At 41.3% G+C, this 24,140-nt stretch overlaps 1 protein-coding gene across 1 annotated transcript in view; it reads left to right on the top strand.

Moving 5' to 3' along the window:
* Positions 1 to 1,548: 1,548 nt before the first annotated feature.
* The window catches only part of LOC308518602 (phospholipid-transporting ATPase ABCA3-like), a gene marked incomplete at both ends in the record, with an annotated part of 259,837 nt that continues 237,245 nt past the window's right edge, over positions 1,549 to 24,140 (top strand). Inside the window, 4 exons of the mRNA XM_081090313.1 lie at positions 1,549 to 1,559; positions 2,089 to 2,273; positions 19,889 to 20,016; positions 21,686 to 21,830. Coding sequence (XP_080946439.1) covers positions 1,549 to 1,559; positions 2,089 to 2,273; positions 19,889 to 20,016; positions 21,686 to 21,830 — 469 coding nt within the window. The remainder of the gene's footprint in view (positions 1,560 to 2,088; positions 2,274 to 19,888; positions 20,017 to 21,685; positions 21,831 to 24,140) is intronic.

Raw genomic sequence — 24,140 nt, 5'->3', positions numbered from 1 at the left:
TGGCCCCGAATTTCAGCTCTCTTCCTGGTAGCCCCCCAAAATTGGAGTCAAGTGTTCAAGGTCACACCGTTACTGGTAGAGCTAGGAAATCAATCTAGACAGTCTGTTCTTATATCTGGGTTGTAATAACCTACCGTGCCACCCACCCACACCATGAGGGAAGGGTTTCTTTGTTTTGTTTCCCATTGTGCACCCACACTTAACGTGGCACATAGTAGATATTCAGAAAATATTCATTAAATGTAAGAATGAATCTGCTCCCATTAGTAATGTTAATGTAGGTATTTCCAATCTCACAAATTGCTGAGTGGCATGTTGGGCGTACAGGTGTGATGTTATTTTATGTTTGTTCTTGTTATTTGCTTTTTTTCTATGATGATGATTTGCTTTGTATTGTTTCTGAATTAGTATTTTGATAAGAATTGGAAAAGCTACTGGACAAATTTACTTGGAAACTTGCATCAGTAACTCACTGATCATTTCTTGTGCTTGAAGTTTTGTACATTATTAGAAGCTCAATAGATGCTGAGTAAATTAAAACTGTAAGGAGAGCCCTAGCTGGTTTGGCTCAGTGGATAGAGCGTCGGCCTGTGGACTGAAGGGTCCCAGGTTCGATTCCAGTCAAGGGCACATGCCTGGGTTGCGGGCTCGATCCCCAGTAGGGGGCAGCCGCTCAATGATTCTTTCTCATCATTGATGTTTCTATCTTTCTATCCCTCTCCTCTCTGAAATCAATAAAAATATATTTTAAGAAAAATGTAAGGAGAAACAACTTCTCAAATATTTCAAATGCTTTTTGTTTCTGTTGTCATCCTTTAAGACTGATGAGAAAATTAAGTATTTCAAATTTAAGTAATTGTCTAAAATTTACCTTTTTTTAGATAATCTTATTTTAAAAAAAACTTTACTTCCTTCTTAGAGTTGAAGAATGGATTTGTTGGGGTTGAACAAATTTATGGTTCTTCTGTGGAAGAATTTTACTTTAAAGGTAAGTTGAGCTATTTATAGGATTACTAGTGGCCCGGTGCATGAAATTTGTGCAGGGGGCGGGGTGTCCCTCAGCCTGGCCTGCACCCTCTCCAATCTGGGACCCCTTGGGAGATGTCCGACTGCCAGGGGATGTCCCTGTGGAATTGGGCCTAAACTGGCAGTTGGACATCCCTCTCACAATCTGGGACCACTGGCTCCTAACTCCTCACCTGCCTGCCTGCCCGATCGCCCCTAACCACTCTGCCTACTGGCCTGCTCAACCCCAACTGCCCCCCCTACCAGCCTGCTTGTTCCCAACTGACCCCTCACACTGGCCTGCTTGTCCCCAACTGCCCCCCCTCTGCTGGCCTGATTGCCTCCAAATGCCCTCCCCTGCTGGCCTCATGGCCCCCAACTGCCCTCCCCAGCCAGAGGCCCTCTGTGGCCAGGTGCGGATCGCTTGCCTTGTCACTGGGGTGACAATGCAAGTGTTTCTCTCCTCCCCCCACCCCCCTGGCTGCTCCATGCCCACTGCCCAGAGGCCCTCTGTGGCCAGGGTGGAACACTTGCCTCATTGCCATGGTGACAAAGCAAGCATTCCTTCAGGCCTCTCAGGCTGCCCTCTCTCAGCGGCCGCCCTCTCGGGACTGAGAGGACTGGGCACCACCATCTTTGTGGCAGAGTGATGGTCAATATGCATATTCCCCCTTTATTAGATAGGATTGCAACATCTAAGAGATGATCACAGAAATCATCTGGCAGCCCAGTCACTGCATTTCATTCATACTGTGGCAGTTTTCCAGTTCTGGAGCAAGGTTATCTCTTGCACATATGTGGGGTCCTCAGAGAGTGAAAGAACACCAGAATGACTCACAGGAGAGAGATGCAGTCCAGGAAGCTGCGGCTAGTGTTCTAGCATACTGAGCCTTTTTTTTTTTTGCCATCTGTATCTTCTTTTATGAAGAGCCTGTTAATATCAAATAACCAGTCATTTACAAAGTTAATATACCCTTCCGCTAACAGTATCCTTTTTCTCTCCTAGCGCCGGCAGTGCACTGCCCTGGTTGCGGAGCTCCTCCTGACTGTCCTGTTTGTTGGCGTGCTTCTGTTAACACGCAGGTTTTCGTACAGAGAGCAGACTGGGCCCTTCAGTTACTCTCCGCAGCCTGTTGATGAGTTGCCTATGTTCCTCAGAAAAGTCCCTTCTTCTGGTGTGTGGGAATTGGCTTTTGTGCCTTCCAAAAGTGTTGTGGTGAAGGATATCGTTGAAACTGTGAAAAGAGATTTACACTACAATTTTAAAGGTTAGAAATTAAGGTTTTCTGGGGGAAAAAAAGCATTATTGTTTCAGTGAAGACACACTTGCAACCTTTTCACTGGGCATAATCTTCCAAGTAAAACATTGTAGGATATCATCATAACCAGGTGGTAATCTCCTAATTATATAATAACATGGCTGGTTAAACTTGAGAGTTAATTCACATAAAAATATATTTTCCTAGATCTCAAAGCCAGTAGTGGTATTTAAAAACTAGATGATCAATTTATTTTATTCTAGATTATCATCCAATTCTGTGATACTCAGTATTCCTTGTTTCTCATTCTGTTGTTTAAACCTTGGTAAGTATAACTCCAGGGGTCTATGATGGTGTGTCAAAGGTATTCAAAGGGACAGCATAGGCATGCATCTTCATTCTGGATGCATACAAAGTCGTTAGTTATTTCAAACACTAGAGGCCCGGTGCATGAAATTCATGCACTGCGGGGGGGGGGGCGGTATCCCTCAGCCCCGCCTGCACCCTCACCAAATGGGACCCCTCGGGGGATGCCTGACTGCTGGTTTAGGCCTGATCCCACAGGGATCTCACAATCCGGGACTGCTGGCTCCCAACCGCTCGCCTGCCTGCCTGCCTGATTGCCCCTAACCACTTCTGCCTGCCAGCCTGATCACCCTCTAACCACTCCCCTGCTAGCCCGATCGACACCTAACTGCTCCCCTGCCAGCCCGATTGCCCCCAACTGCCCTCCCCTGCCAGCCTCGTCGCCCCCAATGGCCCTCCCCTGCTGGTCCGGTCACCCCTAATTGCCATCCCCTTCAGGCCCGGTCCCCCCCAACTGTCCTCCTTCCCCTGCCAGCCTGGTCACCCCTAACTGCCCTCCCCTGCCAGGCTGGTCACCCCTAACTGCCCTCCCCTGCAGGCCTGGTTGCCCACAACTGCCCTCCCCTGCCGGCCTGGTCACCCACAACTGCCCTCCCCTGCCAGCCTGGTCACCCCTAACTGCCCTCCCCTGCAGGCCTGGGTGCCCACAACTGCCCTCCCCTGCCAGCCTGGTCACCCCTAACTGCCCTCCCCTGCAGGCCTGGTCACCCCTAACTGCCCTCCCCTGCAGGCCTGGTTGCCCACAACTGCCCTCCCCTGCTGGCAATCTTCTGGTGGCCATCTTTTGACCACATGGGGTCGGCCATGTTGTGCGAGGGTGTGATGGTCAATTTGCATATCGCCTCTTTATTATATAGGATTGCTTAGATAAAAACATTGCCCGACTCACTGAGGAATGCTGTATAGAAGACTTAGGCTATTTAGAATTATTATAAAAGTTCCCAATTCTTCACTTACCCTCACATTCTTAACTCAGTTTCTCTACTCTTCCTCCCAGAAATAAAAATCATTAGAAGTTTGGTGGGTATCTCTCCAGTGCCCCCTCTTTTTATACACATATATTTATTCAGCAGTGTATTTTTTTCAATCTTTTTTGTTTCTCAATGGATTTGAGAGTCCTTTAGAGTAGGTGACATCTCAAAACATTTTTTATTATAAAAAAGCACCATTGAAGCTGAAGAATGCAAAATCTCAATAATTTTTGAAGTATACACCACAAATATTCTAATAAATTAGTCTCTTACAGGCTACTCTGGGTTACCCAAAATATTCTGTAATTTCCATTCTGATTTCTTCATGGATACATGGGATTTTTATAAGTATATTACTTACCTTCCAAACATCTGGGAATTTATTGTTATCTTTCTGTTGTTTTCTATTTTAATTTCCTTGAATAAGAGCATACACTTTATAATGTCAGTGTGAAATTTTGAGAATTGTTTATTACTGGTTTATAGAGTATTTTGATAAATGTTCCATGTGCATATGTAAGATTGTATTCTGTAGCATTTGCTTGTGGTGTCCTATGAATGTCACCTAGGCCAAGTTGGTTAACCTCATGTTTTCCAAATCTCGTCTATGTTCTTACTATTTTTTACCTACTTATTCTATTAGTTGTTGAGGATGGTATGACATTTTCAACTAGGTGTCATCAATACTTAAAAGGTTATACATATTAAAATAATATTAAAATTTCCTTTTTGCTTATATATTTTGAAATTATTAGGTCATGGGGTCTTTCTCTTGAATTGCTTTAAAAATATTTCTCAATTCTGAAATTTTTCATTTCTCTCTAAAAAAATGTTTTATTTTTAAATTTATTAACTATATTAACCATAGTAACTTTAGAATCCCTACCAAAAAGTTCTGATATCTGGATTACTTGTATACATTTTTTTCTCTTAAGTCATTGAGTTCTGTTTTATAACATATTCTATATGTATATATTTTACTTTATTTCTGAACCTTTTATATTTTATTGTTGACAGTATTGCAGATGTCTCCCATTCCCTCACCCCTCTTACCTCCCTACATATCTTATATTTTAATGACAGAAATTGTGGGTGAAAAGTTGAGGGTTTAAGTTTTCTTCTGGATGGCTGTCAGTTTGATTCCAGTGAAGACTGGTTTAAGTTCCAGTAAGGACTGCTCTATTCAGTTTTCTATTTACTCCTGAGGGATACCTCTTTTCCTAGGGTGTGGTCATTGCTCCTAGGGTGTGGCCTGCCGAGGGTCAGCTGGAAGTCTGGAGGTTTTTTTTGTTTGTTTTTTTATTGCTTAAAGTATTACAAAGGGTATTACATATGTCTCCTTTTTTCCCCCACCCTTGACAATCCGCTGGCCTCCCTTACCCCCCAGTGTCTTATGTCCATTGGTTATGCTTATGTGCATGCATACAAGTCCTTCAGTGGATCTCTTACCCCCGCTTCTGCCCCTCTACCCTTCCCGACCTTCCCGCTGTAGTTTGACAGTCTGTTTGAGGCAGCTCTGCCTCTGTATCTATTTTTGTTCATAAGTTTATCATGGTCTCTATTATCCATGAGTGAGTGAGATCCTGTGGTATTTCTCCTTCATTGACTGGCTTATTTCACTTAGCATAATGCTCTCCAGTTCCATCCATGCCATTGCAAATGGTAAGAGTTCCTTCTTTTTTACAGCAGCATAGTATTCCATCGCATAGATGTACCACAGTTTTCTAATCCATTCATCTACTGATGGGCACTTAGGCTGTTTCCAGATCTTAGCGATGGTAAATTATGCTGCTATGAACATATGGGTGCATATATCCTTTCTGATTGGTGTTTCTGGTTTCTTGGGATATATTCCTAGGAGTGGGATCACAGGGTCAAATAGGAGTTCCATTTTTAGTTTTCTGAGGAAACTCCATATTGTCTTCCATAGTGGCTACACCAGTCTGCATTCCCACCAGCAGTGCACGAGTGTTCCTTTTTTCTCCACATCCTCTCCAGCACTTGTCATTTGTTGATTTGTTGATGATAGCCATTCTGACAGGTGTGAGATGGTGCCTCATTGTTGTTTTGATTTGCATCTCTCGGATGATTAGTGACTTTGAGCATGTTTTCATATGTCTCTTGGCTTTCTGAATGTCATCTTTTGAAAGGTGTCTATTTAGATCCTTTGCGCATTTTTTGATTGGATTGTTTATCTTCCTTTTGTTAAGTTGTATGAGTTCCCTATAAATTTTAGAGATTAGGCCCTTATCAGATATGACATTGGCAAATATGTTTTCCCACGCAGTGGGTTTTCTTGTTGTTTTGTTGATGGTTTCTTTTGCTGTGCTGAAGCTTTTTATTTTGATGTAGTCCCATTCATTCATTTTCTCTTTCGTTTCAAGTGCCCTAGGAGCTGTTTCAGTGAAGAAATTGATTCGGGATATGTCTGAGATTTTGTTGCCTTTGGATTCTTCTAGAATTTTTATGGTTTCTCATCATACATTTAAGTCCTTTATCCATTTTGAGTTTATTTTTGTGTGTGGTATAAGTTGGAGGTCTAGTTTCATTTTCTTGCATGTATCTGTCCAATTTTCCCAACACCATTTATTAAAGAGACTATCTTGACTCCATTGCGTGTTCTTGCCTCCTGTGTCAAATATTAATTGAGCATATTGGTTCGGGCCGATTTCTGGGCTCTCTATTTTATTCCGTTGATCTATATGTCTGTTCTTGTGCCAGTACCAGGCTGTTTTGAGAACAGTGGCTTTGTAATACAGCTTGATATCTGGTATTGAGATCCCACCTACTTTGTTCTTTCTCAGGATTGCTGCAGCTATTCGGGGTCTTTTTTTATTCCAGATGAATTTTTGGAGAGTTCATTCTAGATCTGTGAAGTATGCCATTGGTATTTTAATGGGAAGTGCGTTGAATTTATAGATTGCTTTGGGTAGTATGGACATTATAATGATGTTGAGTCTACCAATCCATGAACACGGTATGTTCTTCCATCTGTTTATGTCTTCCTCTGTCTCTTTTTTCAATGTCCTGTAGTTTTCTGAGTAGAGGTCTTTTACCTCTTTAGTTAAGTTTATTCCTAGGTAGCTTAATTTTTTTGGTGCGATGGTGAATGGGATTGTTTTTTTAGTCTCTCTTTCTGAAAGTTCACTATTGGTGTATAGAAATGCCTCAGATTTCTTGGGGTTAATTTTGTATCCTGCTACATTGCCAAATTCATGTATTAAGTCTAGTAGTTTTATGATGGAGTCTCTGGGGTTTTGTATGTATATCATATTGTCTGCAAATAAGGACAGTTTTACTTCCTCTTTTCCAATTTGGATGCCTTTTATTTCTTCTTCTTGTCTAATTGCAATGGCTAACACTTCCAGTACTATGTTGAACAGGAGTGGTGAGAGTGGGCATCCTTGTCTTGTTCCTGTTCTTAGGGGAAATGGTGTTAGTTTTTGTCCATTGAGTATGATGTTGGCTGTGGGCCTGTCATATATGGCTTTTATTATGTTGAGGTATGATCCTTCTACTCCCACCTTGCTGAGTTTTTATCAAAAATGGGTGTTGAATTTTGTCAAATGCTTTTTCTGCACCAATTGATATGACCATGTGGTTTTTTTCTTTCAATTTGTTTATGTGATGTATCACGTTTATTGATTTGCGGATATTGTACCATCCTTGCATCCCTGGGATAAATCCTACTTGGTCATAGTGTATGATCTTTCTGATGTAATGCTGGATCCGATTTGCTAAGATTTTGTTGAGGATTTTGGCATGTATGTTCATGAGGGATATTGGCCTGTAATTCTCTTTCATTGTGTTGTCTTTAACTGGTTTTGGTATTAGGGTGATGCTGGCTTCATAGAATGAGCTTGGAAGTGTTCCTTCCTCTTGAATTTTTTGTAGTAGTCTGAGGAGGATAGGTTTTAGTTCTTCCTTGAATGTTTGGTAAAACTCCCCTGTGAAGCCGTCTGGTCCTGGACTTTTGTTTGCCGGAAGCTTTTTGATGACTGCTTCAATTTCTTCCACAGTTATTCACCTGTTGAGATTTTTAGATTCTTCCTGATTGAGTGTTGGAATGTTGTATTTTCTAGGAATTTGTCCATTTCCTCCAGGTTGTCTAGTTTGTTGGAGTAGACCCGTCCATAGTATTTTTTAATAATCATTTTTATTTCTGTGGGGTCTGTTGTTATTTTGCCTCTATCGTTTCTGATTTTGTTTATTTCGGTCCTCTCTCTTTGCTTCTTGGTGAGCCTGGCTAGAGGTTTGTCAATCTTGTTTATCCTTTCAAAGAACAAGCTCTTGGTTTCATTGATTTTCTGTATTGTTTTTTTGGTATCTATGTCATTTATTTCTGCTCTAATCTTTATTATCTCCTTCCTTTGGCTCAATCTTGGCTTTTCTTGTTGCTCTCTTTCTAATTCTTTGAGTTGTAGAGTTAGATGATTTACTACCATTTTTTCTTGTTTTTTGTGATAGGCCTGTAGAATTATAAACTTCCCTCTCAGGAATGCTTTCATTGCATCCCATAGGTTTTGGATTGTTGTGTTTTCATTGTAATTAGTTTCCAGGATGTTTGTAATTTCTTCTTTGATCTCATTGGTAACCCAATCAATATTTAATAACATGCTATTCAGCTTCAAAGTGTTTGCTTATTTTGGGTTGTTTTTATTGTAGTTTCTTTTTTTAAAAAATTAAATCTTTATTGTTCAGATTATTACATTTGTTCTGCTTTTCCCCCCTCATAACTCCCCTCCTCCCAGTTCCCACCCCACCCTCCATCCTCACTCCCCACCCACTGTCCTCATCCATAGGTGCATGATTTTTGTCCAGTCTCTAACCGCATCTCCCACACCCTTTTCCCCAAGAATTGTCAGTCCATTCCCTTTCTTTTTTATTTATTTATTTTAATTTATATTTATATTTATTTATTTATTTATTTATTTATTTATTTAATTTCAGTAAATCTTTATTGTTCAGATTATTACATTTGTTCCTCTTTTTTCCCCCCATAGCTCCCCTCCACCCAGTTCCCACTCCACCCTCTGCCCTTACCCCCCTCTGTCCTCATCCCTAGGTGCACAATTTTTGTCCAGTCTCTTCCCACATCTACAACACCACTTTCCCCACCAAGAATAGTGAGTCCATTCCGTTTCTATGTCCCTGATTCTATTATAATCACCAGTTCATTCTGTTCATCAGATTATTTATTCACTTGATTCTTAGATTCATTTGTCGATAGATGCATATTTGTTGTTCATAATTAGTATCTTTACCTTTTTCTTCTTCCTCTTCTTAAAGGATACCTTTCAGCATTTCATATAATACTGGTTTGGTGGTGATGAACTCCTTTAGCTTTTCCTTATCTGTGAAGCTCTTTATCTGACCTTCAATTCTAAATGATTGCTTTGCTAGATAAAGTAATCTTGGTTGTAGATTCTTGGCATTCATCACTTTGAATATTTCTTGCCACTCCCTTCTGGCCTGCAAAGTTTCTGTTGAGAAATCAGCTGACAGTCGTATGGGTACTCCCTTTTAGGTAACTGAGTTTCTTTCTCTTGCGGCTTTTAAGATTCTCTCTTTGTCTTTTGCTCTTGGCATTTTAATTATGATGTGTCTTGGTGTGGTCCTCTTTGGATTCCTTTTGTTTGGGGTTCTCTGCGCTTCCTGGACTTGTAAGTCTATTTCTTTCGCCAGGCAGGGGAAGTTTTGCCAGGCAGGGGAAGTTTTCTGTCATTATTTCTTCAAATAGGTTTTCAATATCTTGGTCTTTCTCATCTTCTGGCACCCCTATAATTCTGATGTTGGTACGCTTGAAGCTGTCCCAGAGGCTCCTTACACTATCTTCGTATTTTCGGATTCTTTTTTTATTTTGCTTTTCTGGTTGGGTGTTTTTTGCTTCTTCACATTTCAAATCTTTGACTTGATTCTTGCGATCCTCTGGTCTGCTGTTGGGAGTCTGTATAATATTCGTTATTTCAGTCTGCGTACGCTTAATTTCTAGTTGGTTCTTTATCATAATATCGAGGGTCTCATTAGATTTCTTGAGGATCTCAGTAACTTTATCAGCGGCTTCTAGACAGTTCTTGAGAGACCTTAAAAGTGTGGTTCTGAACTCAATATCCTCCATTGACAGTTTTGTCCTGTTTCTTTGTCTCCGCATTTTTTATGCTTTCTTGGTGCACCCCCTAGTGGTCTTTGTGCGCAGTCTTGTTGTAGTTAAGCCTTGATTGTTGTAGTTAATACTAGGGGGATTTGATCTCCAGGCCAACTGGCTGTGAGAATCAGCTGTGTCTGCAGTGGGAAAACTTCTGTCCTCTAGGGAGGTGCTAATCTAGCCTTTGCCTGAGGCTATTCGGCAAATGGCTCTGCACAGGGCTTGGGCGGGGCGAGTCACAAGGGATCAAACAGGGCGGGCGGAGGGAGCAGTTATGGCTGCTCTCAGTCCCGTCCCCAGAGGCTCTGAATCTCAGAGTCCCAGCAACCGCTGCAAACCTCGGAGAGAAAGCTGCCCTCGCGTTGTGACCAATGCTAGACAGTCCCACTTCTCCCGTTTGCATCTGGTTCTCTAGAGACTCACCCAGAACTGGCGCTCAGATCCTGAGACTCCCTCCCGATTGAAACAGACAACCGCGCCCTCAGCTGCCAGCCCGCTCCGCGTGCACCTCCACACCTTTGTATTTTCCGCACTGCGCCTCCTCTGAGTCTCGTATGCTGTTTTCTTTCCTTCTAGTTGAAGAATTTCCCCTCAGTCAGTCTTCCTGTGGTTCTTGGTGATGTCCGTTCCATCTTTTAGTTGTATTTTAGAAGTGGTTGCGCGAGGCAGCAATCTCTGGTGTTTACCTATGCCGCCATCTTGGTTCTCTCTTGTAGTTTTTTTCTAATATTATGCTATCGTGGTCTGAGATTATGCTTGGTATGATTTCAATCTTCTTGAATTTGGGGAGGCTTTGCTTGTGACCCAATATGTGGTCTATTTTTGAATGTGTGTTATGAGCACTTGAGCAGAATGTATTTTCCGTGGCTTTGTGGTAAAGCGTTCTGAAGATGTCAATTAAGTCCATCTGATCTAGTGAGTCATTTAGAATTGCTGTGTCTTTGCTGATTGTTTGTCTAGAGGATTTATCCAGTGATGTCAGTGGTGTATTAAAGTCCCCTACTATGATTGTATTGTTTTCGATCTCTTTTTTGATATCTTCCGGGAGTTTTTTTATGTATTTGGGTGCTCCTGCATTGGGTGCATATATGTTTAACAGGGTTATATCTTCTTGTTGTATTGATCCCTTTTGTATTATGAAGTGGCCTTCCTTATCTCTTGTTATGGCCTTCACCTTGAGGTCTATTTTGTCCGATATAAGTATTGCTACCCCAGCTTTCTTTTTCTTTCCATTTGCCTGAAAGATATTTTTCCATCCCTTCACTTTCAGTCTGTGTGAGTCCCTTCTAATGAGGTGGGTCTCTTGTAGACAGCAAATGTATGGGTCATGTTTTTTTATCCATTCAGCCACTCGATGTCTTTTGTTTGGAGCATTTAGTTCATTTACGTTTAAAGTTATTAGTGAAAGGTACTTGTTTGTAGCCATTTGTGTGTGTGTGTTTGGCTGTTTTCTTTCTGAGATTTTTACTTCTTCTTTTTACACCAGTCCCTTTAGCATTTCTTGCATTGCTGGCTTGGTGGTGATAAACTCCCTTAGCCTTTTTTTGTCTGGGAAGCTTCTTATTTCCCCTTAAATTTTGAATGATAGCCTGGCTGGATGCAGTATTCTTGTATTCAGTCCTTTGCTTTGCATCACTTTGAAAATTTCCGTCCATTCTTTTCTGGCCTGATGTGTTTCTGTTGAGAAATCATTTGATAATCTAATGGGAGATCCCTTGTATGTAACTTTCCGTCTCTCTCTTGCAGCCTGTAAGATTCTCTCTTTGTCCTGAACATTTGCCATGGTAATTATGATGTGTCTTGGTGTGGGTCTTTTCGGGTTCACCTTGTTTGGGACTCTGTGTGCTTGTGTGACTTTTTTCTTCCCCACCCCAGGGTAGTTTTCTGATATTATTTCTTCAAATAGGTTTTCTAACCCTTGTTCCTCTTTCTGTTTTTCTGGAACCCCTATTATTCTTATGTTGTTTCATTTCATGTTGTCCCAAAGCTCCCTTAGGCTCTCCTCCTGTCTTTTAATTTTTTTCTCCAATTACAGTACAGTTTTGGTGTGTTTTGCTTCCTTGTCTTCTAATTCACTAATTCGGTCCTCCGCTTCTCCTAATCTACTGTTGATACTTTCAATGGTGGTTTTTATTGCAGCTATATCGCTCTTCATTTCTTCTTGGGTCTTACTTAAGTTGTTGATTTTTTCATCTGTTTCTTCTTGCTTCTTGTATATGTTGTTGATTTTTTTCCTCCATCCGGTTTATGCACTCTAGGACCCTTATTCTGAATTCTTTTTCTGTCATGTTGCATGCCTCTGTATCACTTAGCTGCTGTTCTGGTGAGTCCTCCTTTTCTTTTGTTTGGGGGTTTCTTTGTCTACCCATGTTTGATCTCACTGACATATATAGATGTTGAGTCATTCAGTGGCTGCTCCCTGGGTGGCCGTGGCTCCTTGGGCTGTGGTTGCTCCTCGGATGGTTGTGGTAGCAGCTGCTCCTCAGTTGGCAGCAGCTCCTCTGGTGGGTGCTATTCACAGCTTTGGTGGCTCTTCTGGCTGGTCGGAGGAGGCCTCATGTACAGCTGATGTTCCTCAGAGGGTGTGGTGCTCAGGAGGCTGCTGTTGCTTGGATCTGCTGCATTGATTTAAGGTCACATAATACAACACAACAAGGCACAATGTACCAGGCACTTTCCAGGGGTGCTCTGCCCTTCCCGGCTACAAACCGTCTCACCAGCTGAGTAATTTCACCAATTCGGAGTGGGTGTTATTAGTTTCAGCTGCTTACTCTATCTGCTCCGGGACAAGACCTGGGACGTGTCTGCCTATATCGCCGCCATCTTCCGAACTTCTCAAGTGTGTGTTATTTTAATTTGCATGATTTCCTAAAGCTCCGTAAAAGATGTATAAAGTAGGGCTATTACTACCCCTTCTGTGCTTAAGAGAGGGAGAAGGTGCGGACGAGTGGAATCTGGGGACAGGCTTAGGAGGGGGTGGGGGCAGGAGAGGTGGCAGCGAATTGAGTGCTGAGACCATTAATTTCTTAACTAGGGGAGATAATTGGAAATCCAAGTTAATGAAGCTAATAGATCCCCTTCTCTCTCAATGCAAAAAGACATTCTGCAAGACACTTTATAATGAATCCAATAATTTAAAAATGTCCAAATACCCAAGATGATCTACAGATTCAATGCAATCCCTCTCAAAATCCAAATGACACCCTCCTCCTTCTCCTCCTCCTCCTTTGATATTTCCATTATTTTTATTTTCTTACATTAAATAATATTATTTTATACTAGAGGTCTGGTGCATGAAAATTTATGCACGGGGGAGGGCGTCCCTCAGCCCGGCCTGCTCCCTCTCATAGTCTGGGAGCCCTTAGGGTATGTCCTACTGATGGCTTAGGCCCATTCCCTTTGTGGGAGGCGACTGGACCGATCAGGGGAAGGTGCTGTTGCTTGCCACTGCAGCTGCTGGCCCTCAGCCCTCGCAACCACCACTGTGGCTGCCAGCCCTCAGCCCTCACTTTTTAGCGCTGGTCCTGCCCCCTTCCCACTGGTGGGTGGGGGGTACTCTGGGGCCAGGCTGGCTGAGGGAGGGGTTGTGGGAGGTTGAGGCACAGCAGGTTGCACCCCATCCAGTCTCTGTGGACCCATGGCACTGGGACCAGGCCCGCTCCGCTGCCTCTGTGGTTGCCTTTGTAGAAGGGGCAGCACTGGGACCGGGACCATGCAGCCCCCTCTCCCACTGCCTCTGTGGAAGGGGCCACGGCGCTGGACTGGCCTGCGCTGAGGCCTTTCCCTCATTGCCTCTGTGAAAGGGACCATGGCACTGCCTCTCTTGCACCGCCACCTCTCCTGTGCCACTGCCTCTCCCGCTCCGCCGGCCCTCAGCCCTCGCAGCCACTATGGCTTTGTCTGGAAGGATGTCTGGTCTAATTAGCATATTACCCTTCTATTAGTATAGATTAGTTTCAGGTGTACAGCTTAGTGATTAGACAATCATACACTTTACAAAGTATTTTCCCTGATATTTCCAATCCTCAACTGGTGTCATACATAGTTATTACAATACTAGAGGCCTGGCCTGCAGGGATCGGGCCCAAACCGGCTCTCCAACATTCCCCGAGGGGTCCTGAATTGCAAGAGGGTGCAGGCCAGGCCAAGAGACCCCACCAGTGCACAGTCATGGCTGGGGAGGGACTATGGGAGGGTTCCAAAGCATGTTTGGCTCACCTCACCTAGTCCCCATCGGCCAGACCCCAGGAGCAAGCTAACTTACCAGTCAGAGTGTTTACTCCCTGGTGGTCAGTACACATCATAGCGACTGGTCCAACAGCTGAATAGTCGGAGGGATAATTAGCATATTAGGCTTTTATATATATAGGTTATTGATTGTATTTTCTAGGCTGTACTTTACATCCCCATGACTATTTTGTGACTACCAAACTACTTCTCAATCCCAGTAACATTTTTTATTAAAGTAAAAAAAAATTCTACAATTCATATGGAACTACAAAGACCTTGAATAAACAATGCAATCTTGAGCAGAAAAAACAAAGCTGGAGGCATGACACTTCTCACTATACTACAAAGCTCTAGTAATGGGAGTAGCTTGGTACTGTTATGAAAACAGACACATAGATCAATGGAAAAGAAAGGAGAACACAAAGTGTACATGGTCAACTGAATCTTAACAGGAGTGCAAAGAATACACAATGGGGAAAATTGGATGTCCATATGCAAAAGAATGAAATTGGACCTTATATTACACACAAAAGTTAACTCAAAATAGATTCAAGACTTAAATGTGATATCTGACAACATATAACTTCTAGAAGACAGCACAGAAAAAAACTCCATGGCAATAATTTTTGGATATGACACCAGAAATGTCATTGGATATGTGATACGGGCAACAAAAGCAAAAATAAGCAGGTTGGAATACATTAAATTACAGAGTTTCTGTACAGCAAAGGCAATAATCAACAGAATTAAAGGCAACCTATGAAATGGAAGAACATAGTATTTGTAACCTTATATTTGATAAGGGGTTAGTGTTCAGCATATATAAGGAACTCTTACAACTAAGTAGCAAAACACAAACAACCTGATGAAAAATTAGGCAAATAACCAGAATATACATTTCTCCAAAGAAGACATACAAATGGCCAACAGGTATATGAAAAGATGCTCACCATAATTAATTATCAAGGGGAATGAAAATCAAAACCACAATAAGCTATCATCTCACACCTCTAAGAATGGCTATTATAAAAAAACAAGAAGTGTTGACAAGGGTGTGGAGAGAAGGGACTCTTGAACACTGTTAGTACAGGCATTATAGAAAACAATATGGAAATTCCAAAAAAAAATTAACAATAGACCTACCTACCATATGACTAAGCAATCCTATCTCTGGTTATGTATTCAAAGAAAATGAAATCAGTTCTTGAAGACATATCTGCACTCCCGTATTTGTTGCAGCATTATTCAGAATTAGCCAAGATAGGGAAACAACCAAAGTATCTTAAAAGATGAATGCATAAAGAAAATGTGATTATTTGGCCATAAAATGAAGGAAATCCTGCCATTTGTGACAATGTGTATATGCCCAGAGGACATTATGCTAAGTAAATTAAGCCAGACACAGAAAGACAAATACTTACGATCTCACTTATACGTGAATCTTAAAATGTTGAACTCACAGAAGCATAGAATTGAATTGTAGTTGCTAAGGACTGGGGAAATTAGGGAGATGCTGGCAAAGTGTACAAACTTTCAGTTATAAGTTGAATAGGTTCTCAGGATATGATGTACAACATGTTAACTGTAGTTAATAATACTGTGTAGTATATGTGAAATTTTTTAAGAGAGTAGATCTTGGAGAGGATTTTCATTGGAAAAAAAATGGTAAACAGGTTTTAGATGTGTTAACTTGATTTTGGAAATCATCTCATACTGTACATGTATAGTAAAACATCACATTGTGTACCTTAAGAACCATGTTATCCTATATAATAGAAGGCTAATAGGCAAATGGACCAGTCGCTATGACGTGCACTGACCACCAGGGGGCAGATGCTCAATGCAGGAGCTGCCCTCTGGTGATCAGTGTGCTCCCACAGGGAGAGTGCTGCTCAGCCAGAAGCTGGGCTCACAGCTGGTGAGCACAGCAGCGGTGGTGGGAGCCTCTCCCAGACTGCCAGAGGGCGCAGGCCAGGCTGAGGGACCCTTCATCCCCCAGTGCACGAATTTCATGCACCAGGCCTCTAGTACAAAGTAAACAGTTTTTATTGGTCAAAACTAATTGAGTTATCCTTGACACCATCCCTGACCCCAGTTTTAGATGCAGTAAGTTGCTCAGGTTTGTACTAAAATATTGTACACAGTTACCTAAAATCTAGGCCACAACATGAATTGTCAGTATTAGCTGCAAGCCAGAGAAATCCCTGTCCTAATTTGTCCTGGGGCTCCTTGAAACTAATGATCGACTTATAAGGGCAGCTGAGTATAAGTTGGGTCATGTGGAGTTCATCTTAAGCTGGGGAATGTCTGGTTCTTGTAAAGGTGATAGCTCTTGTTATTGTCAGTGTTGCTTGCATTGACCTTGCAGAATGATTATATTGCTGACTGGAGGTCAGCTTTGAAGTGCAGGCATAGAAAGCAGTTTGGGATGCTTTATTCTTCTAGTGAGCACTTCAAAAACATGTTCTTGTAAGGCCAAACATTGGCCTAGAAACACAAAAATAGAGTCAGACCTGGAGTCTATGACCTCATTCTTTTTTTTCCTGTCCCTTTGTTTATGACAACTATACATTGGAACCTCAGTTCTGAAACTTAATGCATTCCAGAAGGCTGTTCTGGAAGAGATTTGTTCTAAAACAAAATCATTTTTCCCATTAGAAATAATGTAAATTAAATCAATCCATTCCAACCCCCCAAATGATTTCCTGTTTTAACTTTTCTTATCTATAGTTGAATATACTATTTAATTTATAAACAGACACTTAAATGTATCTAACTACCCCCTACTGGCCCTAAACAAGTCACATTCAACACTCGGTCCGGGGATGTCTTTCAGGAAGTCAGGATGTGGCACCTTCACTTTTTCACATATCACTGCCTCTGAAATGCTGTCTGCTTTACCTTTATCCAAATCAACAAGTTTTTCTACCTCTTCAGTTGCCTGTGGTCAGTGTTTCTTCCACATCCTTTGCAACATCAGCACTCTTGATGGCCTCTTTATGTTTTAAAATTGTGCTAATGATTGATTTCACCAGAAAAAAAAGCATTCTCTCCTTTGTTTGTTGCCTGAGAGAGGCTTATTGTCATGCTGAGGTATCAGCCTGGAAGGATTATCAGGTCTAAACCGAGGTTTGGTTAGAAAACTGAGAGTGAACTTGGTCAAGAACAAAACTGTCTGAGATGGGAGACCACTGAAAACTGAGGTTTGACTGTGCTCTTCCGCAAATATAAAGCAAGCGCCCAACCACCACATTGACATAAATGGAGATGTTTCAGACGATGAAAACCCAGGTCGTTCCAGCAAGTTTCCTTATGGAAGGAAAGGGTGTGCCTAGATGCGGCTGGTATTTTGGAGTTAAGAGTGTTGTTTTTATAGATTTGTTTGCAGAAAATGAGTGGAGGGAAGTAGCTGAGGGAATTGACTTTATGATAGTTTTTACGAGCTTTAGAAACAGTTATACCTGGTAACCACGTGACAGGTGTGACAAAGACTTGAAGTGTTCCAGGGAATAGGAGCTTTTGAAGCTTGAGATAGTACCTTTGGTGAAGATGGTGCCCTCACAGGCTATACCATCAACAGTGGTGATTGAAAAATCAGACAGAGGCTGCAAACCAGGACTACAGGCTTTATTAGAGGAGAAGGACCTGCCAGGCTGTCTCGCAAGGGGAGGACAGCAGCACGTGCAGGGTGGGCACGCCTTTTGAGGGGCGGAATGGGAAGGGGTGGGGGCTTAGTATACTCGGTGCACACTGATTGGTGGCTTACTGTATTGTCCATATAGGACAAGGGCTTAGGGTATTTGGCAGGTGTGGATTGGTGGTCCAATGTATAGTCCATATAAGGTACATGGTTAGTCACTCAGGTATTTCCGGTCTGCTGGGTATGTCATACTCTGCCCACCAGTTGGGGGAAGGGAGGATCTATCAGTGATGATGGGTGTATAGAAGCTTTTGAAAATCAGATCATGGGTATTTGCTAGATTTCAATCAAGCCATTCAAATCTTAGTAGTAAACATGCATGGAACTTCACATGCATCTATGGGCTGTTGAAGCCTTTGTTATCCTCTTCATATCAAAAACATGCTTACAGGCTCCTACTGGCCAAATCTGAGATAATTTAAGAAAAAACATATTTACTCCTAAGAAAATGTTTAGTGTACCCAAACTTATATACAGATATTTAAAGGCCTAAGTATTATATCTTAGAACTACAAATGTTGCCACATTAAAAGAATTTCAATTACGTTAAACTTGATTTAGGCTAAATTCCTTGATGGATGAGCTCAAATATTGAAACATAATTGTGGCAAATAAGGATCCAAGATGGCAATTGAGTAGGTGGAAGCTATACTCACTTCCTCCCAGGACCAAACTGGAATTACGATAAAATTATACAGCAGTCAGCCTGAATAACCAGCTTGCTGAAGACTAGCTGAAAACAAGTCACTGGTACATCTGATAAGGGGTTAATATCCAAAATTTATAAAGAACTTATAAAACTGAGCAGCAAGAAAAACTAATTAAGAAATGGGCAAAGGACCTGAATAGACATTTCTCCAAAGAGGACATACAAATGGCCAATAGACATATGAAGAGAGACTCAATGTCACTAATCATCCGAGAGATGCAAATTTAAAAGCATGATGAAAGATCACCTCACCTGTCATAATGGCTACCATCAACAAATCAACAAATAAGTGCTGGTGAGGATGTGAAGAAAAGGCAACCCTTGTGCACTGCTGGTGGGAACGCAGACTGGTGCAGCCACTGCAGAAAACAGTATGGAGTTTCCTCAAAAAATTAAATATGGAACTGCCTTATGATCCAGCGAGTCTACTTTGGGGAATATATCCTAAGAAACCCGAAACACCAATCAGAAAGAATATATGTACCCCTGTGTTCAAAGCAGCATTATTTACAGTAGCCAAGATCTGTAAATAGCCTAAGTGCCCATCAGGAGATGAGAGGATAAAAAAAGCTGCGAGACATTTACATCATGGAATACTCCTCGGCTGTATAAAAGAAGGAAATCTTACTCTTTGCAATAGCATGGATGCTCCTGGAGAGCACTATGCTAAGTGAAATAAGTGACAGAGAAAGACAAGTACCACATGAACTCACTCATATGTGGAATCTAAGGAACAAACTGAACTAACAAGCAAAATAGAGACAGGCTCATAGAGAGCAAGCTGATGGCTGTCAGTGTGGGGGCTGGATGGTGGGGGTGGAGGAATTGAGCAAAAAAGAGAAAGAGCTCATGGACAACAATGTGGTGATTGCCAGGGGGAGGAGGGGCTGGGAAGGTGGAGGAGGGCATAGGCAGGATAAATGGTGATGGACGGAGACTTGGGGTGGTGGACACACAATACAGTGTACAGATGATGTGTTATAGAATTGTACACCTGAAAGCTGTATGATTTTGTTAACTAGTGTTACCTCAATAAATTTAATAAAAAAGAAAATAAATCGTTGCCTCAAATATTAAAACTATAAAGTGGTTTTATTCCTCTATTTCTGACTGTTTTTTATTTATATATTAGAAATCACAATGGTATGGGACTTAGAATAGATTGCATTGATAAATTTTGTTTATATTTTCCTTTAAGGTGGAAATTTCAAAACACAATGTGAAACACCCTCTTCCTTAGAGTTTCTTCAATGTGCAGTTATTATAATGAGGAATTGTATTCTAAGCTTGTGATAAAACTTTTACAACTCCTAAAAATTTTATGCACTCCAAATATGCATTAGTTCATTATACCAGTGTTTTAGCAACAGTGGTTTGAAATTTATAATATTTCCATAGCCTTTCATCCATGTAAAGTGTTTTCCATTTTAAAGATAGGAAGGACTGTCAGATATTGTGCCTTTAAGGGATCAACTCACATATTAGAGTTTTCTCTCTTTACAGTTCAAGGCTTTCCTTCAGAAAGAGATTTTGAAGATTATGTTAAGCAAGGGAATAACTCTGAAAGAGTGATGGTTGCTTTTGTTTTTGACCATGAGTTCAAAAATAGCCATGATCCTCTGCCACTTGAGGTAAGAAAGTTTTATGTAGAAACTTTATGGTTATACTTCCAGTTTCCAGGGACTTAATGAAGTGGAAGTATTTTATAATTGGGGAGACTGTAATTTACCCAAGATCATGCTGCTTATACATAGCAGTCTGGGATGTAAACCCATCTCTATTCACGTCAGCATCTCTGCCTTTATGCACCAGGGCTTTATGTTGTTGGGGAAAGAGTTGAATTCACTGCCTATCAGGCCTTCTACTTATAAGTCAGTCATAGGCAACAATGACCACTGAGGTGCCCCTTTTGCCATTGTATCTGGCTTGGCAGCAGCCTCCAGCTCTGCAGGTGGCAGTGAGCCCTGCACATTTCCTGGGCAGGGTACCAGGTGACAGAGCAGGTGCAGCTTGAGGTCAGGAGCATAGAACACAAGCAGGAAACATTCCTCTTTCTTTTGAATGAATCTCATCATTTCTAATTCTGAACCTGGAAAACAGTGCTAAGACTTAGCCAGGCTAACTTAGAATCAGGACATGTGTAGACACTGAAGAGGATTCTGGTGCTAGTCCCCCAGGAGGAGAGGCCAGGACAGTGCTTTGAACTTGGTGTCTCTGGTGTTGAGAGAAATAAAGTGTTCATGGAACCATAATTGTGCGTTTAAGACACAGATGGTTGACAATGGAATGAAAGTAAGAAAAGCCCCCTGGTATAAGTAGGTTGTGGGAAGCTTTTCATTCTGTCCTCCCACCCCCTCATCTCTTCATAACTGCAACTTTCCTCGTGCCTGACTCCATGCAAGCTGATACTGGTGGGGACTTAGCAGCTTGCATAGAGCCTGCTACGTGTCTCGGTGCGGTTTCAAACTTCCCCTTATGCCTTGGGTACCTCCCTGACCCTGCTCCTTTCACTTGGCTGATTACTCTGACTTACCCTTAAGGTTGCTACTGTGACTCACTGGACCCTGCCTCTTCCAACCACACCCACTCCTTTCCTCCTTCGTACTTCCATACATTTCCTATACATATCTCTATCACTGATTTTACTACAGCATAAATATACATAATCTTCCTCTACTAGAATTTGAGCTCCTTGAGTAACAGGGTCTCTGCCTTAATCCTCCAATATGTAATAAGTGCCTAAAACTTCTGTCGTGATAACTGAAAGTATGAATATTTACCTTGACTTCTGACTTCTGCTTGCCCCTCCTGATCCTACTGATTCCTCTCTCTTGACCCTGCTGCTCAACTATTGCATTGTGCCTTACATGGAAGTTTATGCAGTTCTCCTAAATGAGTGCTATCTTTCATTCAACAATTAAAAGGCAGCACCTGCATCCACATTTGAATACACTCTTCTATCCTCAGGCAGGATTCTGATGTTAGCAATCATTCTAGGAGAGGAAGGTTTTCCTCACAGGACACTTATCTGACACAATGGGAAGAGCAATTAATAAAACCTTTCGGTATATTTCCTGTTAGTGTGCAAGCAGCTGTGTATTTGGAGCAGATCCATCCACAGCCCCCAGTAGCCTTGCAGCCAGATTGCGCTCCCCTCCTGACTTCCACACCCGCTTGCCACAGCCTCTGAGGCTGCCTTGCAGCCACATTCTCCCAACTGCACTTTAACTTCCTTTTGTTTCTTCTTCCTGCTTCATTATGCTTTTATCGATATTGTTTGTTTCTATTTGCTCCTTGTAGGTAAAATATTATTTGCGTTTTAGTAGTTCTCAGAGGAACAAGTATGTGGGGTTTCTCCGACCTGGAAGCTGGGAAACAGATACTCTCTTTCCAGAGTCTCCTTCGATAGGACCCAGAAGTGAATACGCAGACGGGGGGATTCCTGGTGAGCACATCATCAACCACACTTACTTGAATAATCCTAGTTTTACAGTAAGAACAATCCCTATTTGTACATATATTTTCTCAACTTTTTTTCTTTTCTTATTTTTTTTTTGTTAATCTTCACTGGAGGATATTTTTCCATTGATTTTTAGAGAGGGAGGGGAGGAGGGTGGAGCGGGGAGAAAGAGAGAAAGAGAAACATCCATGTGAGAGACACATTGACTGGTTGCCTCCTGCACATGCCCTGACTGGGGCTACGGATCAAGTCTGCAACCCGGGTATGTGCCCTTGATTTGAATCAAACCCAGGACCCTTCAGTCCGCGGGCTCATGCTCTTTCCACTGAGCAAACTGGCTAGGACTATTTCTTCAACTTTAAAAAATATATTTTTTTTATTGATTTCAGAGAGGAAGGGAGAGGGAGCGTGGGAGATAGAAACATCAGTGATGAGAGAGAATCTCTCCTGCACACCTCCTACTGGGGATTGAGCTCACAACCCAGGCATGTGCTCTTAACCAGAATCAAACCTGTAACCCTTCAGTCCGCAGGCTGACGCTCTATCCACTGAGCCAATTTTCAATTTTTAATGAAAATCATTTATTTTTCACTTACTATTCTGGTGTTTGTTTTTTTTAATTTAAACATTTTAGTGTCCCAAAACTCATGATAAATCCTATAGATTGGAACAATGTATTTTTATCCTTTCCTGTTCATTATCATTGTATATCCTTATATTTTCATGTAGATTTACTTATGAAACTTTGATTTTAATGACTTACTATACACATTTCCAGGTACTGACACAGAATAAATAATTATAGCCATATGGTATTCTGTTGAGTTGATTAACAGTTTTTAGTATAGCTATGATAATTTAAAATTTACTACACATACCACCATGTAGAACTTTGCTTTCACCAAAAATAATGCACATTTATTGTTAGGAAATTATTCATCAAGAGAAACAAGCTATAATCAATTTAGCATAATTCCTATTTGAAATGTTTCCTTTAAAAATACTTTAAATATTATTTTTTCAGTCATAAAATTTAAAGGGGAATCATGTTTTTTTCAACTTATGTTACTTTATTTTGAACTTTGGCCTAAGGTATTACTTTATAAGGATTAGATTGGTGAAAGACTTAGAAAGCTGGATAATGATAAGAGTTTCCAGGGATGTGATATATAGCAACCCAAATGTACTGCTGGAGGGAGGGCATTCTGGGGAGCAGTCTGGCAATAGCAGTACCACAACTAGGGAGTTTATAAATAACAGAAAATGGTTTCTCCTGATTCTGAAGGCTGGGAAGTCTGAGATGAAGGCACCAGCATGGCCATGTGGTGGTGATGGCTCCCTTCTTGGTTCATAATGTTGTATCGCAAATCAGCGAGCTGGACAAGACACCTAATGAGCCAGTTAGTTAGGAGTCATCTTTATTGCACGTAGGATCAGAGCAGATTACCTCTATCAAATTCTGAACAAACACAGGAAGGATTATTTCCTTTTTATATCCTTCTAGTTCTTTGTGTAAGACAGCTTGTAACCTTGAGAACATACCGTATCTAATCAAACACCTGTCATATCTATACAGACAACTTGTAACTTTGAGTACCATATCATATCTACAGACACCTGTAACCTTGAGTATCATATCATATCTATACAGACACCTGCTATCAATATCAGCGTATCAGTTAGATGGCTAGCTTGCAAGGTCAGACAATTAAGTTTATCTTTTCTATTCAAGCAAAAAACAAAGTTATTTTACAGTCTATAAATAACAGAGTTGACCTACAGAATAAGAGACTAAGATTAACAGAGTTGTTCAAACAGCAGTCTCAAACAACAGTTTTCCAAAGGAGGGATTACTATGCTTCAATAGCCTGTGCCTTTTTGTTGTTCCCTCACATGGTGGAAATGGCTAGGGATCTCTCTGCAGCCTTGATTATCAGAGCACTAATTCCATTCATGATTTTCATTCATCATGTATCTCCTAAATAACCCACTTACTAATATCATCACCTTTGGGGTTAGGGTTTCAAAATATGAATTTGGAGGGGAAAACAAACATTCAGACCATAGCAATAGCCAAATTAAAAATGTGTTCCTGAGTATAAACACATTTATAAGTAAATTATTTTATGGATTTGTAAGTAAATTCTTGACATTGTTGTTTATAGTGGTAAGAGTAGAAGGCAACCAGGACAACCAGTTAGAAAGACTGGACTAGATGTATGCATAGCAGAATCTTCAAAACATAGAACTGCGTATATAAAGTTTATAACTCAATTTCATTTACATAAATTAAAA

The sequence above is a fragment of the Myotis nattereri genome, assembly GCF_964212035.1.
Source record: "Myotis nattereri genome assembly, chromosome: 4".
NCBI classification, from domain to species: domain Eukaryota; kingdom Metazoa; phylum Chordata; class Mammalia; order Chiroptera; family Vespertilionidae; genus Myotis; species Myotis nattereri.
The sequence above is the reverse complement of the archived record's forward strand: the minus strand, read 5'-3'. Positions and strand labels throughout refer to the sequence as shown.